This window comes from Lithobates pipiens, unplaced genomic scaffold, assembly GCF_037356315.1.
Source record: "Lithobates pipiens isolate NorthernLeopardFrog02 unplaced genomic scaffold, aLitPip1_a1.2 Scaffold_27, whole genome shotgun sequence".
Lineage (NCBI taxonomy): Eukaryota > Metazoa > Chordata > Amphibia > Anura > Ranidae > Lithobates > Lithobates pipiens.
In genome coordinates this window covers 65,097,936-65,124,028 of record NW_027507788.1, presented here as the reverse complement: position 1 = coordinate 65,124,028, position 26,093 = coordinate 65,097,936, and the positions used below count along the sequence as shown (strand labels likewise).

Here is a 26,093-nt window from a genome sequence, read left to right as displayed (position 1 = left end):
CTTGCATATTAGCCTTTAAAATTAGCACTTTAGATTTTGAACATTCGAGTCCCATAGACTTTAATAGGGTTCTAAAGTTCACACGAAGTTTAGGTCTGTTTGCAGGTTCTGGTGCAAACCGAACAGGGGTGTGTTCGGCTCATCCTTAATCAGCACACTAATGCCCCGTACACACGAGAGGACTTATGTCCGACAGACTTCCAAAGGAGTTCCGCCGGAGTTCCGCCGGAGTTCCGACGGAGTTCTGACAGACTTTTCGGCCGAACGGACTTGGCCACACACGATCACACTAAACTCCGACGGATTCGAACGTGATGACGTACGACCCGACTCGAATAAGGAAGTTCATAGCCAGTAGCCAATAGCTGCCCTAGCGTCGGTTTTAGTCCGTCGGAGTAGCATACACACGAGCGGAGTTTTCGAAGGGGACCGGGTCCGGCGGAGTTCCTTCGGGAAAATTTGAAGCATGCTTCATTTCTAAAGTCCGTCAGACTTTGGCGAATCAAAAGTCCGTTGCAGCCCACACACGATCGGATAGTCTGACGGACTCGGTCCTTCGGACTTTGGATGTTGAAAAGTCCGCTCGTGTGTACGGGGCATTATAGTCCATTGGATCTTTGAATCTTCCTCCAGCATTCTATCTGAAAGCAGAAAGCTGGAGGGAGAGTGTGCAGGAGACTGACATTGCCCCCATGAACCACCAATCACGTGGGCAATTCTTTGCAGGCTCTTATGTAGAAAAATAAAAAAAAATGCAAATGATTTACCTGCAAATGTGAACTTAGCCTTTAAAGGAAAGCAGCACTGAGAAAAATATGGAGGGTGCCATTTAACCCCTCTTTCTGAAAATGCTAGTTGACTGGATTTACTGATGATTAAGTGGCTTTGATATTTTCCAAGCCACTTACCTGAACAATTATTTAAATCAAATCTTCTAACCTCAATTAGGGCTTATCTTTCAAATTCAGTGGCAACCCTTATATTTCTCTTATTACACTTTACAATGAATGAAAATGCAACAGAAGTAATATTTTCAAAAGGGAAAGAGAGACAGGAACTCCAGCACAGTAACTTGTAGCCAAATAACATTGCATACAAGACAATGTCCTGACAAGACTTCAATGCTTAAAGGAAGCTTGTACTGAGACAAAGTGGCAGGTCGCCATTGCTGATATCTTACTGCAAACGATAGTTGCCCTGCAGTCTCCAACTTCCATAATTTCTGTGTCACTGACCCAGGAAGCAAGCAGCAAATCAAAACTTCTAGTCTGCATATTTGTGTTGGGTGAGGTCATTGGTTAAGAAAGCAAGGAAGCCAATTGTTCAGCATAGCTACCAAAAACAAAAGGAAAGGTTAGTAGTGGCAAGCAGCCTGCATATTTCTCTCATATAGAGTTTCTTTCAAAGTTGAATACCAAAAAAGAATTAACTATGCAACTGAAATACATATCTTTGCATGCTAAATGATTTGTAATTCTGTTCACCCAGTAGTATGATTGATACAAAAGTATCACACTTTCTTTTTACACTTTGCAGTTTTGCATGTCACCTTGCAGCTTATTGGACAGTGGGTGTGCAATGTGATACATTTTATTATATCTCATCCTCTAACCCTTTCGCTGCCAGTACTGTTTTTGCACACGTATATAAAAAATCTTTTTTTACGACCGCGCAATTGTCAGTTAAAGCGACGCAGTGCCAAACCGCAAAAAATGCCCCGGTCATACAGCAGCAAAATCTTCCAGGGCTGTTCTGTTATTGTCCCTGCTTAATGCCTAGTACAGTGAGAAAAGCGGACATAAAATTTCAGAGCGATCTTCCAATAATCTGCTTGTTAGTACACAGCTTTCGATAGACAATCATGACAGTTCATGCAAAAACATCCAAATGGCAAGCACAAAAATATTTCTTGTATTATAACAGAACAAACGATTTTTGTGTTAGTATGGTATTTGTACAAAAAAATCATGTGACCAAGGGCCCCCATGCATGGAAATGAAAGAATACATTACAATACAATACAGTTGTATTCAGTTGTGCGAGAGTTTTCGTAACTTTAGTAACCTATTGGTTTTCAATGTGAGGCTAAAATGCAAAAAAAAAAAGAAAAGAAAAGAAAACGACGATCGTTCGTCTGATATTTTTATTGTGTGTTCAAGGCTTAAAACTAACAGCAGATCTTATAAAGGGGCAAAATAGGGAATGAGTCCATTCCGTCGTGGCCTTATGTTTTGTTTTGTTTTTTGTGACACACAGAATATGTGTTGTTCTTTCGAAGGGAACCAAACTGTAACCCTAGGTCTACTGTAATCATGCAAGCAGTCATAAGGACAGGAGTAGGGTATAAAAAGCTGGAAATCCTTACTCAATAGGTAGAAAATGCAGGTCCTGCTAGATAATTTGTGTATAGTAAACAATCTCTTCTCACGGCAGTGTAGTCTCTCTACATGGCAGTCTTTGCAACAGGTCAGCAAAACCATGGTGTATGAGTAAAATTACAGCACGTAAGCTCAGAATCGCTTATATATTTTTAATAATGCACTTTAGAACTGCACTCATATTTTGAGGTCTGTCTCCTTTTGTTTCCACTTGCAGTTGTATTGATTCCATAAAACAATGTGCAGAACAAGTTCCATGCCCAAGAGAATCTGGCAACTGTAAATGCTTCTCTGGTTTTGAATCTCTGTGGCTTCAGTCCCATACCAACTGAGCAGAAAATTAAAATGATGATTCAGTGATGTTGGGCTATTCCAATCTAGTAAAGTCTGCCCACAAGCAGTCCTTCAGGAGGCATCTAAAAAGTAAAAAAAAAAAACAACATAGCAAGTACTTAATATAATGAACTGTTATGACCTGTGTCAAAATAGATAATTTTGAAGATTATTGGAGGGAATGTGGAATGTACCTAAACAAAACAGGAATATCAAGAGGAAAGCACTCTGCCATTCTCCACACAGAGGATAAGGAAAAGCCAAAATTGTTATTGCCCCTGACTATCCAAAAATGGGAGGCCACGTCAACTCCGATTGTATGGTTCTCCAAGCTTTTGGTACAGGAACTGTGTCAAAGTCACCTCCAAGCTAAAACAGATACCTAAAGACCCTGGTCACCACATGAACTCCTTGTAATATTTTGAGGTTTCGCTCAAGTTGTAGTCCTTTCCAGTGAGCACAGACCTGCCAGGAAATACTGTTTTAGTGGTTGTTGGTCTATTTTGTTTTCACAGGAAAATACAAGTTCAAATCCAACACAACAAAAAAAGTTACCCTTAGAGGGGTGTTCAGAATTCTCTTCTCAATGCTATATAGCTAAGGGCTGCTTCAGCCTCCTGGCTCACTCTGGCAGTGCAGCTGCTCAGACCTCAACCTTAAGCCTATGGTCTGATCCCTCAGAACTGTGCTCCCCTACAAAAACTGTACCTCTCTCGCACTCTTGCAGCTCCCTAATGCACTGGTCTACACCCTAATCTCTGGGCAGGGGACCTCCTTTCTCCCAGATGAAGCAATGAACTGCAGGCCAGCCCTTGATCATGAAGGCTGTGCATACCTGCACACTCAGCATGCTGGTCTCCAGTATGACCCAGGCACAGGGTTAGATGCTTCATTCCTCCCAAGTTTCTTTAAAGCCTCTGAACTAGTGTTGAGTGAACCCGAACTGTAAAGTTCGGGTTCATACTGAACTTTTGGCTTTTTGGGTCCCGAACCCGAACCCAAACAATTGACTGTATGTTCGGGTCCGTGGTTTGGCAACGTAATGCCGCATTTTAAAAAGCCCTGCAGCAGCCAATCAACATTAGTTTAACTGGTGTGCCCTTAGAAGCCATCACAGCCATGCCTACTAATGGCATGGCTGTGATTGGCCAGTGCAGCATGTGACCCAGCCTCTATTTAAGCTAGAGGCACACAGCACGTCACTCTGTTTTAGACAGTGTAGGGAAAGGTTCCTGGCTGCTGCTAGGGAGAGAATTACATAATAGGAGTCCTGATTCTGAAATCTATTATAAATAGTCAGCGATTTTACACTGCACTGAGAGAAAAGATAGACAGCGTAGGGCGAGGTTCCTGTTGCTGCTTTGAGGGACAGAATTATGTAGGAGTCCAGATTCAGAAATCTATTCTAATAACTCAGCGATCTACATAGATTTACCTGGTTGGGTTGCAGTGCACAGTCTTTTTACACTGCCATGAGCACAGTGCCAGAGAAAATATACTGTATATACTCGAGTATAAGCCGAGATTTTCAGCCTCTTTTTTGAGGCTGAAAGTGCCCCCCTCGGCTTATACTCGAGTCATCGCCGTCTGACTGCTCGATCAGCGTATCGAGCAGACAGACGGCGGACATACTACAATTCGAAAGCCGCGCCTCCGCCTCCGCCTGTGATAGGCGGAACACTCAATTTCCCAGCAGTCAGTGTTCCGCCTATCACGGACATCCGCTCATCCTCGTACTACGGACGAGGATGAGACGATGTCCGTGATAGGCGGAACACAGGCTGCTGGGAAATTCAGTGTTCCGCCTATCACAGGCGAAGGCGGAGGCGCGGCTTTTGAATTTTAGAATGGCCGCCGAGGCGCCGACGAAGAGCGGCGATCCTGGCAAGGCACGGGACGGAGGCAAGGCAAGGCACGGCACGGGACGGGACGGAGGCAAGGCACGACACGGGACGGAGGCAAGGAGGCAAGGCACGGCACGGGACGGAGGCAAGGAGGCAAGGCACGGCACGGGACGGAGGCAAGGAGGCAAGGCACGGGACGGAGGCTCGGGACACAGGCTCGGGACACAGGTAGGCTGGACACACACACACACACACACACACACACACACACACACACACATGGACACACACACACAGGGATGGATGGATGGAGACACACACAAACAGGGATGGATGGATACACACACACACAGGGATGGATGGATGGATGGAGACACACACACACAGGGATGGATGGATGGAGACACACACACACAGTAATGGATGGATGGATGGAGACACACACACACAGGGATGGATGGATGGATGGACACACACACACACAGGGATGGATGGATGGATGGACACACACACACACACAGGGATGGATGGATGGATGGACACACACACACACAGGGATGGATGGACGGACACACAGGGATGGACGGACACACAGGGATGGACGGACACACAGGGATGGACGGACACACAGGGATGGACGGACACACACACAGGGATGGACAGGCATGTCTCACCCTCGGCTTATACACGAGTCAATAAGTTTGCCAGTTTTTTTGGGGGTAAATTGGGGGCCTCGGCTTATATTCGGGTCGGCCTATACTCGAGTATATACGGTAACTTATCTGCAAGTTCAGTACACCAGCACTGCATATGTTACTGTGACATACACCCTGTACATACTGTGGGTGTATTCTGCTATTGCAAATACACCCATTTAGGGCAAAAAAAAAACTTTGCAGTGTTTTCTGCATATGTGGAGGTGTGTGTTACACAATTTATATATATATATTTTTCTTCTATTGTGCTACTCAAAAAAAAATTTTTAGGGCAAAAACTTTTTTTGAATAGCATTTTCGCCATTTCTGCAGCTCTAGGGCCGCGTACACACGGGCGGACTGTTCGCCCAACTTTGTCCGTCAAACAGTTTCGGCAAACAGTCCGCTCAAAATTAGCATGGACGGACATGGCCACACACGATGAACGAACAGTTTGCTGAAACCGTGCGCGATGACGTGAACGGCACGTACGACGGGACGAAAAATACGACGTCCTATACACTGCATTATAACTTTCGGCGTGAAAATCCTTTCTGAGCATGCGCGCAACTTTGTTTGACGAACAAGCCTACACACGAGCGGACTGTTCGCTGAAACAAGGTTTCAGCGGACAGTTTTACGGAATTTCCGAAAAACCTTGTTCGTCAAACTGTCCGCTGAAACTGTCCGCTGAAAGCCCACACACGAGCGGACTGTCCGCCCAAACACTGTTCAGCGGACAAAGTTGGGCGAACAGTCCACCCGTGTGTACGCGGCCTAAGATACACGTTTACATGCTCTGGGTGTATTCTGCTATTGCAAAAACACCCATTTAGTGCAAAAAAATGAAAATTGTATACTCACCTTTCCATAATTTTCCTTTCCTGACGCATCTTCATGGCAGCACACACTGGGTTGTGGCTCCGCGCCCACAACCTGACAGGATTGGTTTAACTATAAATTTGAAGGGGAGACCCCCCGCTGCATTCTCTGTATATATCATCACAAAAGAAACGGGGTGGGCAACTGTGTGCTGCCATGAAGATGTGTCAGGAAAGGAAAATTACGGAAAGGTGAGTATATTTTCAGTTTTCCCGATGCCTTCATGGCAGCACACTGGGAAATAACTCACCAGTCGGGTGGGTGCAAGTAAAATACATTTTTATTCCTTATAATGTGGAAGAATTGTCTCTAACGATGGACCTGCCAAAGTCTGCCATGGACAAGTGAGCAGAATCCACCTTGTAGTGGGAAATAAAAGGTATGCCTGGAGGACCATGTTGCTGCCCTGCATATTGTCTCTGGTGAGACCCTGCAATACGCTGCCCAGGAGGTAACCACTGCCCTAGTTGAATGAGCACTGATGTCTTCAGGAACCGTCAGATGCTGGGTGGAATATGCCTTTTTAATGGTTCTGACCAACCAGGATGCAATGGTGCGTGAGGAGGCTGCTTGTCCACGTCTGGTTCCATGGGGGATAATCAAAAGAGAATCCGTCCTTCTAAAAGAGGTGGTAGCAGCTAAGTAGTTAATGATGATTGTCTTCACATCTAGTGGATGCAGATCTCCCTGATCATCAGTGAAGGATGGAAGGATGATGTCTTGGTTGTAATGGAAGGAAGTTGCTACTTTGGGTATGAATCGTTCTGAGGGTCTTAGAACTACTCTGTCAGGGAAGAGAACCAAGTGAGGCTCCGAAATCATTAATGCTTGGATCTCTGAAACTCTTTTTGCTGATGTAATTGCAATGAGGAAGGACAGTTTCAAAGTCAAGTCTTATAGAGAAATTGTTTCAAATGGGACAAACGGAGGAGTGGATAGAGCATGGAGAACTACTGATAGATCCCATGAAGGAAAGACTGGTTTCCTAGGAGGTTTAATCTTTAGATAGGCCCTCAGAAATTTGATTACCAAAGGGTGGAATGCCCACTTAGTACCTGTTTTAGCTGACAGAGCAGATACTTGAACTTTAAGGGTACTTAAGCTTAGACCCTTGTTAACCCCTGACTGGAGGAATTCCAGAATTTGAGAAGGTTCCAGAGAAAGGTTATTCCATCCCCTCTGCTGTGCCATGGAGCAGAATTTTTCCCAAATCTTAGAATAGATGGTATTGGTAGTGACCTTCCTGGTTTGCATCAGAGTTGATATAACTTCCTGAGAACAGCCTTGAGCTCTTAGTCTAGCCCTTTCAATCTCCAGGCCATCAGGTGCAATTTCTCTGGTGTCGGATGCAAGAATTGACCTTGAGATAAAAGATCTGGAGTTATCGGAAGAGGAATTGGAGGTTGAAGCCTGAGCTGTAAGTGTCGTGAACCACGGCCTCCTCGGCCACAGTAGAATAACTGCGATTACTGTCACTGAGGATCTCCGAAGCCTGGATAGGAACCTCGCAATTAACGGAGTTGGAGGGAATATATACCCCAACCTGAAGTTCCATGGGTGACTCAGACAATCCACTCCCTCCGCTAATGGAAATGAACCTCTTGACAGGAATCTGTGGCACTTGGTGTTCATCGGTGTGGCTGCTAAATCTATTTCCGGCATTCCCCAGACTTCTGTAAGGAGAGAGAAGGCCCAAAGGTTCAATCACCACTCGTTGGATAGTGTCTCTTAACTCAGGTAGTCGGCTAATATGTTCTGTGCCGCTGGGACATATACTGCCTTCAAACTCGTTAGATGTGTCTGGGCACACTTCTGGTACCTCCTTGCCTCTGAACATAGGACACTGCCACTTTGTTGTCCATTCGAATAATCACATTCTTGCCCCTCAGGAGTGGTGCATATGCTCTTAAAGTATGGAAGGCTGCCCTGAGTTCTAGTATGTTTGAGACCAAACCTTGTGCCTGAAAATGCCACTGACCCTGGCCTGCCTGATCCTGAAAGTGGGCTCCCCAACCGCTCTGGCAGGCATCCAAAGTGACTACTTCTGGCTCCGGAGGGACTATTGGTTTGTATTTCCTGAGATTGCTCGGGCGTGTCCAACACCGTATCGATTGCTTCACCGATCTGGAGATGAATATGGTCTGACGCATCGATACTCTATCCCACTGCCTGAGAAATTAGTTCTGTAGGGTTCTCACGTGCCACTGCGACCATTGCACCATGGGTATGGTTGCGGACATGTACCCCAGTACACTTAGACAGGCTCTGGCTGGCAAGTGATTTGTCGATAACAGCTTCTGCATTTTTTTTATTTTTTTTATTAGAGGCTTGACCTTTTCTTGTGGGAGCTGTATCCTTTTTGATTTGGTGTTTAGATCCGCTCCTAAAAATACCATATTTTGTGTGGGTTGCAGACTGCTCTTCCAGTTGATTATCCATCCAAACTGCTGGAGAGTTGTAAGGAGGATTTCCCGGTGATGGATCAGCGTCTCTTGATATTCTGCTAAAAGCAGGATGTTGACTAGGTAATGGTGGATTTGTAATCCTTTTCCCTGAGAAATGCCACTAATGGTAACAGAACTTTGGTAAATGTCCTGGGTGCCGAGGAGATGCTGAATGGGAGAAACCAGAATTGGAAGTGATGTTGGTCTATGGCGAATAGTGATGGCCGAACAGTTCGTCCGGCGGTCGTTTCGCGGCAAATTTCGGCTGTTCGCGGTCCGCCCGTTCGGTGGACTATTGGCGCAGTTCGCCCGGCGGACTTCCGTGTTTTTACTGTGTAAAAGAACTTTGACCTGATGACACATCCATCATGGGGTACAGGACAGCCAATTGAGACATTATAGCACATGGACACTTGGACATTCCCCCTAACCTATAAATACACCCGATCCAGCGGCCATTTTACATTCTTTCTTCTGTCACTATAGGGAAAGGTTGCTGTGTGGAGCAGGGAGAGATAAATCGCTAGCTATTTGGTACACAAAAGTTATTTTCAGGACTGGTATAGGTGTTAGGTGTATATAGGTTTGCTGTGCTACTGATTGTTGCAGCAGCCTGAGTGTCTTTTGTCAGTTTAGAGAAAGGGACAGAACACTGTGTGCTGCTGTAGGGACAACCAGATTAGTCATCATCATTAGCTGTTACTATCAGGTCCACAAAAGTGCTATTCCAGTAACCAGTTATTGTTCCAGCAGCCTCTGTTTTGCCAGTTTATATAGGGACAGGCAGGAAGCAGTGTGTCAGGCAGTGAGGGTCAGTTTAAACAGTAGCTGTTACTATTAGTTCCACAAAGGTTCTTTTCAGGACTGGTATCAGTGGTATGGTAATAGGCTTGTACATGTATAATATTCTTTCTTCCAAATATAGAAAGAATATTATATACTTGACTGCTGCCCTTCTGCTGCAGTCTGCTAATCATTCACAACTCACTTGTTCCACAAAGCTCTTTATCAGGACTGGTAACTTGGTCTGTCTAGGGTGCTACAGTACATAGGGTTGAGTGAGGTACAGTCTGCTATTCTATAAGGACTGGTATCGGTCCACAATACATAGGGTTGAGGTGCACTACTGCTGACCGCTGCCCTATACTGCAGCAGTCCTTCATTGGTATAGGGACTGACGTACAGTCTGCTAATCACTCACACACAACCTACTTGGTCCACAAAAGTCCTTATAAGGACTGGTAACTTGGTCTAGGGTGCTACAGTACATAGGGTTGAGTGAGGTACAGTCTGCTATTCTATAAGGACTGGTATCGGTCCACAATACATAGGGTTGAGGTGCACTATTGCTGACCGCTGCCCTATACTGCAGCAGTCCTTCATTGGTATAGGGACTGAGAGCTTTGTCACAGGGTCATTTAAAAAATGACAGGCAGAGGAAGAGGCAGGCCCTTCCGCAGGGGTGCTAGGGGTAGGGCAGGAGCAACAGGCTTGAGCCAAAGTGGGAAGTTGCAGAAGGTGCGTTCAATTACTTTAACCACTTCAGCTCCGGACCAATAAACACCTTAAGGACCAGAGGTCTTTTTGCAATTTCGCACTGCGCTGCTTTAACTGGTAATTGCGCGGTCATGCAATATTGCACCCAAACGAAATTTGCGTCCTTTTCTTCCCACAAATAGAGCTTTCTTTTGATGGTATTTGATTGCCTCTGCGATTTTTTTTTTTTTGCGATATAAATGGAAAAAGAGCGAAAATTTTGAAAAAAAAAGATATTTTCTTCTTTTTGTTATAAGAAAAATCGAATAAACTAAATTTTAGTCATACATTGAGGGCAAAATTGATTCAGCCACATGTCTTTAGTAAAAAAAATGTCAATAAGCGTATATTTTTTGGTTTGCGCAAAAGTTATAGCGTCTACAAACTAGAGTACATTTTCTGGAATTTACACAGCTTTTAATTTATGACTGCCGATCTCATTTCTTGAGGTGCTAAAATGGCAGGGCAGTACAAATCCCCCCCAAATGACCCCCTTTTGGAAAGTAGACACCCCAAGGAAATTGCTGATGGGTATGTTGAGCTCATTGAATATTTATTTTTTTTGTCCTAAGGGATTCAATAATGACAAAAAAAAATAAAAAAAATGTTTTTACAAAAAGTTGTCACTAAATGATATATTGCTCACACATGCCATGGTTATATGTGGAATTGCACCCCAAAATATATTCCGCTACTTCTCCCGAGTATGGGGATACCACGTGTGTGGGACTTTTTGGGAGTCTAGTCGCGCACGGCACCCCGAAAACCAATCACCACCTTCAGGATTTCTAAGGGTGCAAATTTTTGATTTAACTCCTCACTACCTATCACAGTTTCGAAGGCCATAAAATGCCAAAATAGCACAAAACCCCCCAAAATGACCCCATTTTGGAAAGTAGACACCCCAAGCTATTTACTGAGAGGCATGTTGAGTCCATGGAATATTTTATATTTTGCCACAAGTTGCGGGAATATTACAAACTTTTTTTTTTTTTGCACCAAGTTGTCACTAAATGATATATTGCTCACACATGCTATGGGCATATGTGAAATGACACCCCAAAATACATTCTGCTGCTTCTCCCGAGTACGGGGATACCACATGTGTGGGACTTTTTGGGAGTCTAGTCGCGCACGGCACCCCGAAAACCAATCACCACCTTCAGGATTTCTAAGGGTGCAAATTTTTGATTTAACTCCTCACTACCTATCACAGTTTCGAAGGCCATAAAATGCCAAAATAGCACAAAACCCCCCCAAATGACCCCATTTTGGAAAGTAGACACCCCAAGCTATTTACTGAGAGGCATGTTGAGTCCATGGAATATTTTATATTTTGCCAAAAGTTGCGGGAATATTACAAACTTTTTTTTTTTTGCACAAAGTTGTCACTAAATAATATATTGCTCACACATGCTATGGGCAGAAGTCAAATTACACCCCAAAATAAATTCTGCTGCTTCTCCCGAGTACGGGGATACCACATGTGGGGGACTTTTTGGGAGCCTAGCCACGTACGGGACCCCGAAAACCAAGCACTGCCTTCCGGATTTGAATATAAAATGCTATAAAAAACAAACTAACCAGAGTCACCCGTAACACTTATACGGTGATCAGTGGTGAAAGGGTTAACTAGGGGCAATCAGGGGGTTCAAATTTTTATTAGGTAGTATATGGGGGTCCCTGGCGCTATATAAAAACCTGACGAGGAACCTAAATAACTAACTGGCTAACCAGCGTCACCAGTGACACTTATACTGTGATCGCTGGTGAAAGGGGGTGAAAGGGTTAACTAGCAGCAATCAGGGGGTTAAAACCATTATTGGGTAGTATATCGGGGTACCTAGCGCTATAAAAACCTGGCGGTGAACCTAATAAAATAACTAGCTACCTAGCGACACTAGCGACACTGATGCAGCGTTCAGAAAAATTATCGCTTAGTGACACTGGCAAAAGGGGGTGAAAGGGTTAACTAGCGGAAATCAGGGGGTTAAAACCATTATTGGGTAGTATATCGGGGTACCTAGCGCTATAAAAACCTGGCGGTGAACCTAAAAAAAAACTAGCTACCTAGCGACTGTAGCGACACTAATGCAGCGATCAGAAAAACGATCGCTTAGTGACACTGGCAAAAGGGGGTGAAAGGGTTAACTAGCGGCAATCAGGGGGTTAAAACCATTATTGGGTAGTATATCGGGGTACCTAGCGATATAAAAACCTGGCGGTGAACCTAAAAAAATAACTAGCTACCTAGTGACACATGCAGCGATCAGAAAATGATCGCTTAGTGACACTGGCAAAAGGGGGTGAAAGGGTTAACTAGCGGCAATCAGGGGGTTAAAACCATTATTGGATAGTATATTGGGGTACCTAGCGCTATAAAAACCTGGCGGTGAACCTAAAAAAATAACTAGCTACCTAGCGACTGTAGCGACACTAATGCAGCGATCAGAAAAACGATCGCTTAGTGACACTGGCAAAAGGGGGTGAAAGGGTTAACTAGCGGCAATCTGGGGGTTAAAACCATTATTGGGTAGTATATCGGGGTACCTAGCGATATAAAAACCTGGCGGTGAACCTAAAAAAATAACTAGCTACCTAGCGACACATGCAGCGATCAGAAAAATGATCGCTTAGTGACACTGGCAAAAGGGGGTGAAAGGGTTAACTCTAGGGGCAATCAGGGGGTTAAATCTTTATTGGGGGGTGATAGGGGGCTACCCTGGACCTAACACTAACTGTCCTGACAGTTTTTACTGTCACAACTGACACTGAATGCATTGATCAGTAAAGAAATGATCAATGCAATCAGTGACACTGTGACTGGGGGGGGAGGGGGGGCGGGGGGGGGGGGATCGGGGGGCGATCGGGGGGGGGGGATCGGGGGGGTTTGTGTGCCTGTGTGTACCTACATGTCAGTGTAGTGTTGGTGCACACTTACTATTAGTCTTCTCCTCGTAGTCCGGTCAAAAAGACCGCCCCGAGGAGAATGACATCACTTCCTCCTTCCTGTGTAAACAATACACAGGGGAGGAAGCTTCTCATTGGCCAGGAGCGATCCAGAGGGGGTGGCCGAAAACCAACGGCCATCCCCTCATCACGGAGCGCTCCTGGACCGAATCGGACCGCCGTAAACAGCGGGAGGGGGTCCGATCGGACCCCCCACCCGCTGGAAGGCAATCACGTAGATGTACGTGATTGTGCCTGCCTGTGCCATTGTGCTGACGTACAATGGCAATACGGCGGTCCTGAAGTGGTTAAAGGACGCACCAGACTTGGTTGAATGGCTCGCTCAGCCTTACTCTTCTGCACCCTCCTCATCCTCTCAATCTGCACCCTCTTCTTCACTCTCTGCTATGTGCACCCCCAAAGACACTACCACCAACACCACCACCACCACCACATACCTTCCGCTTGAGTCACAGGAATTCTTTTCCGATCCATATCAAGAGGACATTTCTGATGCGCAGCCACTCTTGGTATTGGATCAGGAAGAGGAGGTAGCAACAACCACTACTCAGCAGTCTGACGACAGTACCCAGATCAGCCCAAGGAGGAGGTTGGTCCCCGGTGTTGCTGCCTACTCCAAGATCTCTACTTATAGCGGTGGGGAAGGTGATGTTGATGATGACGTGTCTAGTGATGTCACGTGGGTGCCCACAAGAGAGGAAGAGGAGGGGAGTTCAGAGGGAGATATGGACCAGCAGATAGGGAGGAGAAGCAGGAATAACTTACATTGCACAGGAGGGACAAAGCAGACTGCAAATGTATCAGGAGCGCGTCATCGACCATGTACGGTCACATCTCGCGCTCCCAGGACACCGGCACATGGCCCTGCAGTGTGGGCTTTTTTTAACGTGTCCGCTGCTGAAAATAGCGTTGCCATCTGCAATCTTTGCAGTCAACGCATTAGTCGCGGTAAGCCCAACACTCACCTAGGGACGACCGCCTTAAAAAGGCACATGGGCAGCCATCAACGAGCCGAGTGGGAGCAACGGAACACACAAAGCCACACTGCAGGCTCTCACCGTCCAGCCTCGTCTTCTACTTCTTCTCCTCTCTCCTCACAATTGTCCTCCACTCCACCTTCCATCACGCCAAGCTCACGTTTTTCTGCAAAAAGGCAGGCTTCCGTGGGCCTAATGTTTGAGTGTAAAAAAATGATGACGCCGGATAACCCTCTTGCCCAACGGTTGACGGCTGGCTTGTCAGAACTCATAGCCCGCCAACTACTGCCATATAAACTGGTGGACTCGGAGGCCTTTCGCAAATTTGTGGCCATTGGAACACCACAATGGAAGGTCCCAGGAAGGAAGTATTTCTCAGAGAAGGGCATCCCAGGGCTATATGGCCATGTTCAGTGGCAAGTGAATGTATCTCTGGCACACAGTGTCGGTGCCAAGATACATCTGACCACAGACACGTGGTCTAGCAAACACGGGCAGGGAAGGTATATCACTTTTACTGCCCACTGGGTGAATCTTCTGACGGCCCTCAAGCATGTAACCCGTGGCACCTGTGTAGATTTGGTTTTACCGCCACGGATTGCATGCAGGCCTGACTCTTCTTCTTCTCCTCCTCCTCCTACTCCATCCTCCTCCCTCTCCTCCTCAGCTGACTCCTCCTTTTCCGCTGCTAGCGTCTTCCGCTGCGCCGCCCAAGCTCCCCAGAACCTATTCCACATGCCAGGTGAGACGTTGCCATGCCGTGCTGCGTCTGTTGTGCCTGGAAGCCAAGAGCCACACTGGCCCGGCACTCCTTTCAGCTTTGCGTTCACAGGCAGATCAGTGGCTAACACCGCTCAATTTGACAGTTGGAAAAGTGGTGTGTGACAACGGTGCCAATCTGCTTAGCGCATTGAAACAGGGCAAAATCACGCACGTGCCATGCATGGCACACGTCTTAAACTTGGTCGTGCAGCGATTCGTTGTCAAATACCCTGGGGTCCAGGACATCTTGCGGCAGGCAAGGAAAATCTTGGCCCATTTCAGAAGATCTTACACGGCCATGGCTCGCCTTGCTGACATTCAGCGGCGACACAATCTGCCGGTCAGACGTCTTATTTGCGATTGCCCGATGCAATGGAACTCAACCTTCTATATGCTTGATAGGCTGCTCCAGCAGAAACGTGCAGTTAACGTGTACCTGTATGAACTCTGCGGCAGAACCGGTTCTGGTGAGCTGGGGGTTTTTTCACCGCGCCAGTGGCTGCTCATGCGCGATGCATGCAGACTTCTGCGGCCATTTAAGGAGATCACCAAACTGGTCAGTCGCAGCCATGGCGCCATCAGTGACATGGTACCTTATGCCTTCTTTATGGAGCGTGCATTGTGTCGTGTCATTGATCAAGCTGTGGAGGAGCAGGAGCGGGAAGATGAGGAAGTCGCAATGCTAGATGAATTCCCGGGGGGGCTACTCTGAGACAAGTCAACAACAGGAGTCTGAAGAGGAGTCAGAGGAGGATGGTGCCGGGGCGGATGAGGAGGAGCAAGAAGAGCATGCTTTAAACCTTTCTGGGATCCCTGTTGTGTGTGGATGGGGAGAGGAGAATGAAGAGGATGACATTATCCTGGATGATGAGCAGGAGCCAGGCCACCACACCGCTTCCACTTTAGTGCAAATGGGGGCCTTCATGCTCCAGTGTTTTAATAGGGACCCCCGTATAAAAAGCATAAGGGTCAAGGACCAGTACTGGGTTGCAACGTACTTAGACCCCCGGTACAAACACAAAATGGCAGAAATGTTACCACCGTCGCAGAGGGCTGTCAGAATGCAGCACTTCCAGGCCTTGCTTCGAGAAATGCTGCATTCTGCTTTTGCGTGCGCTGGCAGAGGAGCAATTCCCACTCCCAGAGAAGGAGTTGCGGGTACCAATCCAACAGCGCCTGCAAGAAGAGGCCAGTTTGAAGATGTGTTGGTGACTTCGGATATGAGGTCATTCTTTCAGCCGACCCATCGACAGGTGTCATCCGGATCCAGCATCAGGGAACGCCTAGACCGTCAGGTGTCCGACTACATCGGGTTAACGGCCGATGTGGACGCTCTGAGGAGTGATGAACCCCTGGACTACTGGGTGGGCAGGCTTGACCTCTGGCCAGAGCTTGCCCAATTTGCAATCGAACTGTTGGCTTGCCCCTCATCCAGTGTCCTGTCCGAAAGGACGTTCAGCGCAGCAGGGGGGATCGTGACCGATAAGCGTACTCGCCTAGCTCACGACAGTGTTAACTACCTCACATTTCTAAAAATGAATGAGACATGGATCTCGGAGGAATTCAACACATGTGACCAGTAGACCATGTATATGTCTATAAACAATTTTTTTAATCGAGCACACAGACCTTCTTTCTTAATTTGGCTCACTTCCTTGTCCAACAAAAAGCACACCGTACTATATGCCTGTACCCTCCTCTTTGAAGAGGTTGAGTGGTGTCATATTTCTACTGGGGCTGCTTATTATGAGGGGCTCCCACCATCCCTGTGCTGTGCTGACTTCCTCCTGGGGCTGTACCTCTGCTGTGCATATTTTGAGGTGCTCCACCATCCCTGTGCTATGCTTATTATGAGGGGCTCCCACCATCCATGTTCTGTGCTGACTTCCTCCTGGGGCTGTACCTCTCCTGTGCATATTTTGAGGTGCTCCCACCATCCCTGTGCTATGCTCATTATGAGGGGCTCCCACCATCCCTGTGCTGACTTCCTTCTGGGGCTGTACCTCTGCTGTGCATATTTTGAGGTGTTCCCACCATCCCTGTGCTATGCTCATTATGAGGGGCTCCCACCATCCCTGTGCTGTGCTGACTTCCTCCTGGGGCTGTACCTCTGCTGTGCATATTTTGAGGTGCTCCCACCATCCCTGTGCTATGCTCATTATGAGGGGCTCCCACCATCCCTGTGTTGTGCTAAATTCCTCCTGGGGCTGTACCTCTGCTGTGCATATTTTGAGGTGCTCCCACCATCCCTGTGCTATGCTCATTATGAGGGGCTCCCACCATCCCTGTGCTGTGCTGACTTCCTCCTGGGGCTGTACCTCTGCTGTGCATATTTTGAGGTGCTCCCACCATCCCTGTGCTATGCTCATTATGAGGGGCTCCCACCATCCCTGTGCTATGCTGACTTCCTCCTGGGGCTGCTTACGGTGCAGGTGTCAGTGCTGTATATCACGGTGCTGATGTCAGTGCTCTCTGTTACGGTGCTGCTGTCAGTGCTGTATATCACGCTGCTGATGTCAGTGCTCTCTATCACGGTGCTGCTGTCAGTGCTGTATATCACGGTGCTGATCTCAGTGCTCTCTATCACGGTGCTGCTGTCATGGCTGTATATGACGGTGCTGGTGTGAGTGCTTTATGTCACGCTGCTGATGTCAGTGCTCTCTATCACGGTGCTGCTGTCAGTGCTGTATATGACGGTGCTGGTGTGAGTGCTTTATGTCACGCTGCTGATGTCAGTGCTCTCTATCACGGTGCTGTTGTCAGTTGACTCTATCACGGTGCAGGTGTCATTGCTGTATGTCACGCTGCTGTCGTCAGTGCTCTGTATCACGGTGCTGCTGTCAGATGACTCTATCACGGTGCAGGTGTCATTGCTGTATGTGACGCTGCTGGTGATCATCTCCTGCACCCTCTTCTTTGCCTACCCTGGTCCCTGACCTTCCCTCTCCTCCATTGCCTTCATGCGCTCCACAGTCCTGAATTGTCACAACAATTTCCCATATAAAAAAAGAATGATTGTAGTTGTCGATCCCAGATTCACCTCATACATGTGTTATGTCATTGGCCATGTGGTGGGACTATGTTTGCACAGCTAATAATTATTTTGTGGCTGCAAATTTGACCTATAGGTTTGCAAAGTTCGCCTCCCATTGAAGTCAATGGGGCCCGCCGCGAACGTTCCGGTTCGCGAACTATCGGCCGCGTTCGCGGTCCGCGTTCGCGAAACATCCCGTCGGAAGTTCGTCCATCACTAATGGCGAACTGAAAAAAACCGTTTGAAAGGCTGAATGAATTGATATATGAAGATAAGCATCCAATAAATCTATTGAAAGCATCCAATCGCCCATATTTATTGCATGACGTATGGACTGAAGGCTTTGCATTTTGAAAGCCTCCACTTAATGCCTTTGTTGAGCCTTTTGAGGTCTCATACAGGTTGCAAGTCGCCTGTCCTCTTTTTCACCAGAAACAAGGGGGAGTAGAACCCTCTTCCTTTTTGGCATGATGGAACCTCCAGGATTGCTCCCTTCTGTTTCAATTCTGCTATCTACTTTACTAGCAGATTCCTTTTGGGTAGTGAGGATGGTAGTCTGGCTGTCTGGAAGTGATTTGCTGGGAGTCTGTTTTTGAATTTCCACCTGTGACCGAATCTGATTGTGGATAATGTCCATAAATCCTTTATATGGTTTGACCAAATTTTGATTACGTTTTTCAGCCTGGTGCCCACCTGAGCTGGGTGGGCACGCGAAATTTCAAAATTACTTCTGCTGTTCCCCTGCCGGGGTAGCCTTAGATTTCTGTATCCTCAAAAGAAGGTTTTGTGTTCTTCCAGTCCCTTATAAACTCCCTACCAGGACGGTAGGATCTGGACTCTCTGTATTTGTCCAGAAGATTGCGTCTGTAAACTGATTCCTTCTGCGTTTTGGGTCTCCTATCAGAGGGAATCAGGCCTGACTTCCCTCCTGTTACTTTGGAGATGGCAGAGTCTAATTTGGCACCCAATAGGTTTGAACCATCATACGGAATCCTGCACCAATTAGTTTTGGATGCTGTATCGGCCATCCACAGTTTGAGCCATAAAGCCCTTCTCGCTGTTACTGAGGCCAGCATTGCCCTGGCTGAAGATCTTATAATATCTACCAAGGCCTCTGCTACGAAGTCCCCTGCTAGTCTGATTTCTTGCAGAGAGGATATTATCTTTCCCATCTCAATGCCATCTTGTAGGTCTTTCTCTATTTTAGATGTCCATCCCGAGATAGCTCTGGCCACTGCTGCTGTGGTAATTGCTGGCCTACAGGCTCCCCCAGCCGTGAAATATGCCTTCTTCAATTCTAGATACATCTTTCGATCGAGCACATCTCCAAAAGAGACCGCATCCTCGTTTGGTAGTGTGACATGGCGGGCGAGACGCATTAAAGAGGAGTCGACGATGGGAGCATTAATCAAAGATTTTACTTTTGACTCTTTCAAGGGGTACATCTTGGCTAATCTGTTGGTAAGACTAGATCTTTTATCAGATCTCTCCCACTCGTCTTTAATGAGATCCTTGAGCTCCTCTATGAACAGAAATGATTCCGATCTCTTTTTAGGTTTGTAAAATATTTTCGTACTTTTTGGGGTTCCGCCGTCTCGTGTTGCCAGCCGATTGCTTCCTTGACGGACTTCGCAAAAGGTTCCACTAGGGAAAAATCGAACCCTACTGACATCTCCTGACCTTCACTTTCAGAGGAAGATTCTGATGCCTGAGTGAGATGGGGGTCCGCTGAAGATATATACTGGGAGCAGCTCTATCCAACGCTGGTGCTGTTTCCAGTATGGACTCTCGCACCAATTACCTTATGAGGTCTGTAGCCATCCTTGCATCCGCCTCTTTCTCTTTGGTAGCCTTATTGAAGCAAGAGTGACAGGCACGTTTATCTGGCAGTGCCGGAGTGCCACATACCCAGCAAGTATTTGCTGCAGGTCGGGTGTGGCGGCTTTGACGGTGCGAGGAAGGAGATCTCCTGCGATTTTGATCGAGTGTGGCGTGAGTAGCTATGCCGTGAGTGGCTGTGCCTTCGGTGACGTGAAGGAGATCTTGAGTGGCTTCTGCGGGACCTCCTGCTTGAAGTATGGCTAGACCTTCTCCCATGCCTGGAACTTGCGGCTCTTGATCTAGTCGGGATGCCAAGAAAAAGCAGCACTTAGCATCTGGCACTCTTTTTCTCTCCCTTTCAATACCTACCTATGTCCGGTATAGCCTCTTACCTAACTTGCTGATGGTGGTCTGCGTGGGCAGTGGACTCCATGGGAAAAAAAAATGACAGGACAGTCTGGGAAATATAAGAAAATAAATGTGTATATAGATATATTTCTTTCCCCTTCTTACTCTTTTTTTATTTTTATTAATTATTTATTAATTATTATAATTATCATTATTATTTATACATCAGTAATAATTAATAGCAGCAAGAAAAAGAACAACATTAAGCTGTGTTTTCTGCATATGTGGAGGTGTGCGTTACACAATTTATATATTTTTCTTCTATTGTGCTATTCAAAAATTTTTTTTTAGGGCAAAAACTTTTTTTTTTGAACAGCATTTCTGTTGCTCAGAGATACACCGTTTACATACTCTGGGTGTATTCTGCTATTGCAAAAACACCCATTTAGGGCAAGATACTAAATTTGGAAAATATGAGGATAACGTCAAAGAAGGGACGTGGCTCCGGTCGTGGTGCTGCTGGTGGAGCTCCTGTTGCAGGGAGATGACGTGGTCGATCTGTGCCAGCTAGACGCACAAGTAAAACACCTTCCTCAGGTGCGAGTAGACGACAGAGCCTGCAGCGGTATTTGGTCAGGCCTAATGCAGCTGTACGAATGTTGAGGCCAGGACAAGTACAGGCGATAGTAGATTGGGTTGCTGACAGTCCCTCTGGTTCCTTGACATTGTCTCCCACCTAGTCTCCTGATGGAAGATCAGAGTTGGCACCTGCAGCCGATGTTCATCAGTCTTTCACATCACCCCCTAACAAATCAGCTAAGCAGTCTGAGCCCCAAATCATGCAGCAGTCTCTTCTGCTTTTTGATGACTCTGTTAGCAGGGTTTCCCAGGGCCATCCACCTAGCCCTGCCCCAGAAGTGGAAGAGATTGTGTGCACCGATGCCCAACCACTTCTGTTTCATGATGAGTACATGGGAGGACCATCGCAGCACGTCTCGGATGATGACGAAACACAGGTGCCAACTGCTGCTGCTTTCGCAATTGTGCAGACCGACAAGGAGGGCAGGGGTGAAGACTGTGTGGAAGATGATGTGGAGGACAATGAGGTCCTGGACCCCACATGGAATCAACGTCATGCAGGTGACCAGTGTAGTTCAGAGGAAGAGGCGGTGGTCGCACAGAGCCACCAGCACAGCAGAAGAGGGAGCAGGGTGCAAAAGCGAAACGTCCGTCCCCTAGACAGTACACCTGCTACTGCCCAATAGTGATGGCCGAACGGTTCGCCTGGCGGTCGTTTCGCGGCAAATTTCGGCTGTTCGCGGTCCGCCCATTCGGCGGACTATTGGCGCCGTTTGCCCGGCGGACTTCCGCGTTTACTGTGTAAAAGAACTTTGACCTATGATGACACATCCATCATGGGGTACAGGACAGCCAATTGAGACATTACAGCACATGGACACTTGGACATTCCCCCTAACCTATAAATACACCCGATCCGGTGGTCATTTTACATTCTTTCTTCTGTCACTATAGGGAGAGGTTGCTGTGTGGAGCAGGGAGAGATTACAGTGACCCAAATTGCTAGCTATTTGGTACACAAAAGTTCTTTTCAGGACTGGTATAGGTGTTAGGTGTAGTTCAGGATAGGCAGTGCTGTGCTAGTGATTGTTGCAGCAGCCTGAGTGTCTTTTGTCAGTTTAGAGAAAGGGACAGGACGGTGTGTCTGCTGTAGGGACAGTCAGTTTAGTCATCATCATTAGCTGTTACTATCAGGTCCACAAAAGTGCTATTCCAGTTATTGTTCCAGTAGCCTCTGTTTTGTCAGTTTATATAGGGACAGGCAGAAAGCAGTGTGTGAGGCAGTGAGGGTCAGTTTAATCAGTAGCTGTTACTAGGTTCTTTTCAGGACTGGTATGGTAATAGGCTTGTACACGTATAATATTCTTTCTTCCAAATATAGAAGGAATATTATACTTGACTGCTGCCCTTCTGCTGCAGTCTGCTAATCATTCACAACCTAATTGTTCCACAAAGGTCCTTATAAGGACTGGTAATAACCTGGTGTAGGGTGCTACAGTACATAGGGTTGAGTGAGGTACAGTCTGCCATTCTATAAGGACTGGTATCGGTCCACAATACATAGGGTTGAGGTGCACTACTGCTGACCGCTGCCCTATACTGCAGCAGTCCTTCATCGGTATAGGGACTGACGTACAGTCTGCTAATTACTCACACACAACCTACTTGGTCCACAAAGGTCCTTATAAGGACTGGTAAGGTATAGGGTACTACAGTACATAGGGTTGAGTGGGGTACAGTCTGCTATTCGTTAAGGACTGGTATAGGTCCACAATACATAGGTATTACATACATAGGTATAGGGATATAATATTTTTTTTTTCAGCTATGTTTTTATTGCATTATTTTGCACTTGCTTATATTTCCACATATTTAAAGTTTTGCTGGATCCTGTACATTTGGAATTTTCTCTCAGTGCACTGTAAACAGTGATGTAGATACGCCATAAATTGCACTACTGTTTAGAAAACTAGTTGGCCTAGTGGTTCCCAGTGGGAGAGGGTCGGCCACCATCAATACTGGGGTAATGTTGATTAGTGTCACTCTCTGGTAGTTATCTATAATTTTTCCTGCAATTTTCTTGCCTATTTTCTTTCGATTACTTCTACTACTGGTGGTGTTTAGGGTTATTTCTGGTCCCCTTGTAATATATTAATAAATAGGAGATAACACTAACTTAGAGTTTTCCAGTCATCTAGGATAGATTCACCTAGAATTTCATCTATTACAGGTAGCGCCTGGGTCCCTCAATACATAATTTTACAGCAATCATTGGGACATGTGATTTTAGTGGGACATGTGTGTTGTGGGGACATGTGTCTTTACACTGTGTTTTATGCTAGGTTGGTGATCAGTGAGTAAAAAGCTGTAAAAAACAGCTCATACTCACTGATCACCAGCCGGCTGCAGTGATCTGCTCTCCTCAGCGATGACTTCCGTGTGAGGAGAGCCGATTGCCTAGCAACCGGCTGTTTGTTTAAATCACATGACAGCTGTGATTGGACATGGCCATCATGTGATCAGGAGGGCCAATCACAGTACCCTCCTGCTGATCCGAGATATGCCATGTCCGGGTGGCACGAGCGCATCGGGATCGTGTCGCTGCGCGGGAAAGCGTGCAATCCCCCTCCTTCTGAAGGACGTTCAGGAACGTCCAGTCAGAAGGAGGGGGATCCCACCTGGCCGTATATATACATTGGCTGGGTGGGAAGTAATTCAGAAAGAAGGACACACTGTGGCAAAAATAAGTGTGTCTAATTTGTGCTGAATATTGGGCGTGCCTTAAAGGAACATTGTTAAATAGTCTAAACCTGCATATGCATAGCTTGTACCCACAACATACTCAATAATTACTGAGTTATCCATTTAGATAAGGGAAGGCCTGTGAATGTGCTATATCTGGATTTTGCTAAATCATTAAATATAGTTCTTCATAAATTCTTAATTTACAAATTGAGGTCTGTTGGCTTGAACCATAGTGTACAGGTCCTTCTCAAAAAATTAGCATATTGTGATAAAGTTCATTATTTTCTGTAATGTACTGATAAACATTAGACTTTCATATATTTTAGATTCATTACACACAACTGAAGTAGTTCAAGCCTTTTCTTGTTTTAATATTGATGATTTTGGCATACAGCTCATGAAAACCCCAAATTCCTATCTCAAAAAATTAGCATATCATGAAAAGGTTCTCTAAACAAGCTATTAACCTAATCATCTGAATCAACTAATTAACTCTAAACACCTGCAAAAGATTCCTGAGGCTTTTAAAAACTCCCAGCCTGGTTCATTACTCAAAACCGCAATCATGGGTAAGACTGCCGACCTGACTGCTGTCCAGAAGGCCATCATTGACACCATCAAGCAAGAGGGTAAGACACAGAAAGAAATTTCTGAACGAATAGGCTGTTCCCAGAGTGCTGTATCAAGGCACCTCAGTGGGAAGTCTGTGGGAAGGAAAAAGTGTGGCAGAAAACGCTGCACAACGAGAAGAGGTGACCGGACCCTGAAGAAGATTGTGGAGAAGGACCGATTCCAGACCTTGGAGGACCTGCGGAAGCAGTGGACTGAGTCTGGAGTAGAAACATCCAGAGCCACCGTGAACAGGCGTGTGCAGGAAATGGGCTACAGGTGCCGCATTCCCCAGGTCAAGCCACTTTTGAACCAGAAACAGCGGCAGAAGTGCCTGACCTGGGCTACAGAGAAGCAGCACTGGACTGTTGCTCAGTGGTCCAAAGTACTTTTTTCGGATGAAAGCAAATTTTGCATGTCATTCGGAAATCAAGGTGCCAGAGTCTGGAGGAAGACTGGGGAGAGGGAAATGCCAAAATGCCTGAGGTCCAGTGTCAAGTACCCACAGTCAGTGATGGTCTGGGGTGCCATGTCAACTGCTGGTGTTGGTCCTCTGTGTTTTATCAAGGGCAGGGTCAATGCAGCTCGCTATCAGGAGATTTTGGAGCACTTCATGCTTCCATCTGCTGAAAAGCTTTATGGAGATGAAGATTTCATTTTTCAGCATGACCTGGCACCTGCTCACAGTGCCAAAACCACTGGTAAATGGTTTACTGACCTTGGTATTACGGTGCTCAATTGGCCTGCCAACTCTCCTGACCTGAACCCCATAGAGAATCTGTGGGATATTGGGAAGAGAAAGTTGAGAGACGCAAGACCCAACACTCTGGATGAGCTTAAGGCCGCTATCGAAGCATCCTGGGCCTCCATAACACCTCAGCAGTGCCACAGGCTGGTTGCCTCCATGCCACGCCGCATTGAAGCAGTCATTTCTGCAAAAGGATTCCCGACCAAGTATTGAGTGCATAACTGAACATAATTATTTGAAGGTTGACTTTTTTTGTATTAAAAACACTTTTCTTTTATTGGTCGGATGAAATATGCTAATTTTTTGAGATAGGATTTTTGGGTTTTCAGGAGCTGTATGCCAAAATCATCAATATTAAAACAAGAAAAGGCTTGAACTACTTCAGTTGTGTGTAATGAATCTAAAATATATGAAAGTCTAATGTTTATCAGTACATTACAGAAAATAATGAACTTTATCACAATATGCTAATTTTTTGAGAAGGACCTGTATGTACCTGGATAGAAAAGTGGTTACAGGGGCGTGTCCAAAGGGTGGTGGTAAATAGTGTGTACTCAGAATGGTCTGGAGTGGTAATTGGGACCAATTCTGTTCAATATATTCACAAATGATTTAGAGGCCGGCATATATAGCTCAATCTCAGTGTTTGCTGATGATACAAAGCAAAGCAGGGCAATAATTTCACAGAAGGATATAGAAACTTTACCAGAAGATTTCAATAAAAAAGAGGGGTAGGCAACTACATGGCAAATGAGGTTTGATGCTGAAAAATGTAAAGTAATGCACTTGGGGGCCAAAATATGAATGCAAGTTACTCACTAGGATGAGAACCATTGAAAAAGATCTGAGGGTTTTAGTAGATCACAGGCTCAGCAATGGGATGTAATGCCAAGCTCCAGGAAGCAAAGCAAGCAGAATAATAGCATGCATTAAAAAGGGAATCTACTCAAGCTATAAATCTATAATTCTACCACTTTAATAAACTCTATTTAGAGTATGCCACCCAGTGCTGGTCGCCAATCTTCAGGAATTTTGTGCTGTAACTGGAGAGAGTCCAGAGAGGAGCGACAAAGCTAATAAGGGGACTGGAGGACCTCAGTTATGAGGAACGACTACGAATACTAAACTTATCCTCCATGGAGAATAGGGTTGGGTGAACAGTTTGAGCCAAGCAAAACAGCTGAATTGGGGGGGGGGGGGGGGGGCGGCAGGCAAACATCCACTGTACAGTGCATTCTAGGGCCCTAATTGGATGAAGCAATGCACCTGACCACTGGATAGAGCACAGTCAGAGCCATGATTGGACAAAGTCATGATGACTTTGCCCAACCATGGCTCAGTGCTCATAGTCCCACCTCAAACTATAAAAGGTTCCTTCCCACTGGAAC

General features: G+C 46.3%; 1 protein-coding gene across 10 annotated transcripts in view; it reads right to left on the bottom strand.

Moving 5' to 3' along the window:
• Window positions 1-488: 488 nt before the first annotated feature.
• FLT3LG (fms related receptor tyrosine kinase 3 ligand) overlaps window positions 489-26,093 on the bottom strand; it is a 601,019-nt gene continuing 575,414 nt past the window's right edge. For 9 of the 10 annotated variants that reach the window (XR_013263162.1, XR_013263163.1, XM_077457020.1 and 6 more), the window contains one exon: window positions 2,130-2,794. Coding sequence is in view for 1 of the 10 variants with exons in the window: in XM_077457016.1 (XP_077313142.1) it covers window positions 2,784-2,794 (11 nt within the window). In the remaining 9 variants the exon portion in view is untranslated. Of the gene's footprint in view, window positions 1,333-2,129; window positions 2,795-26,093 lie in introns of those variants that run through there. The other variant, XM_077457012.1, reaches the window with a different exon arrangement.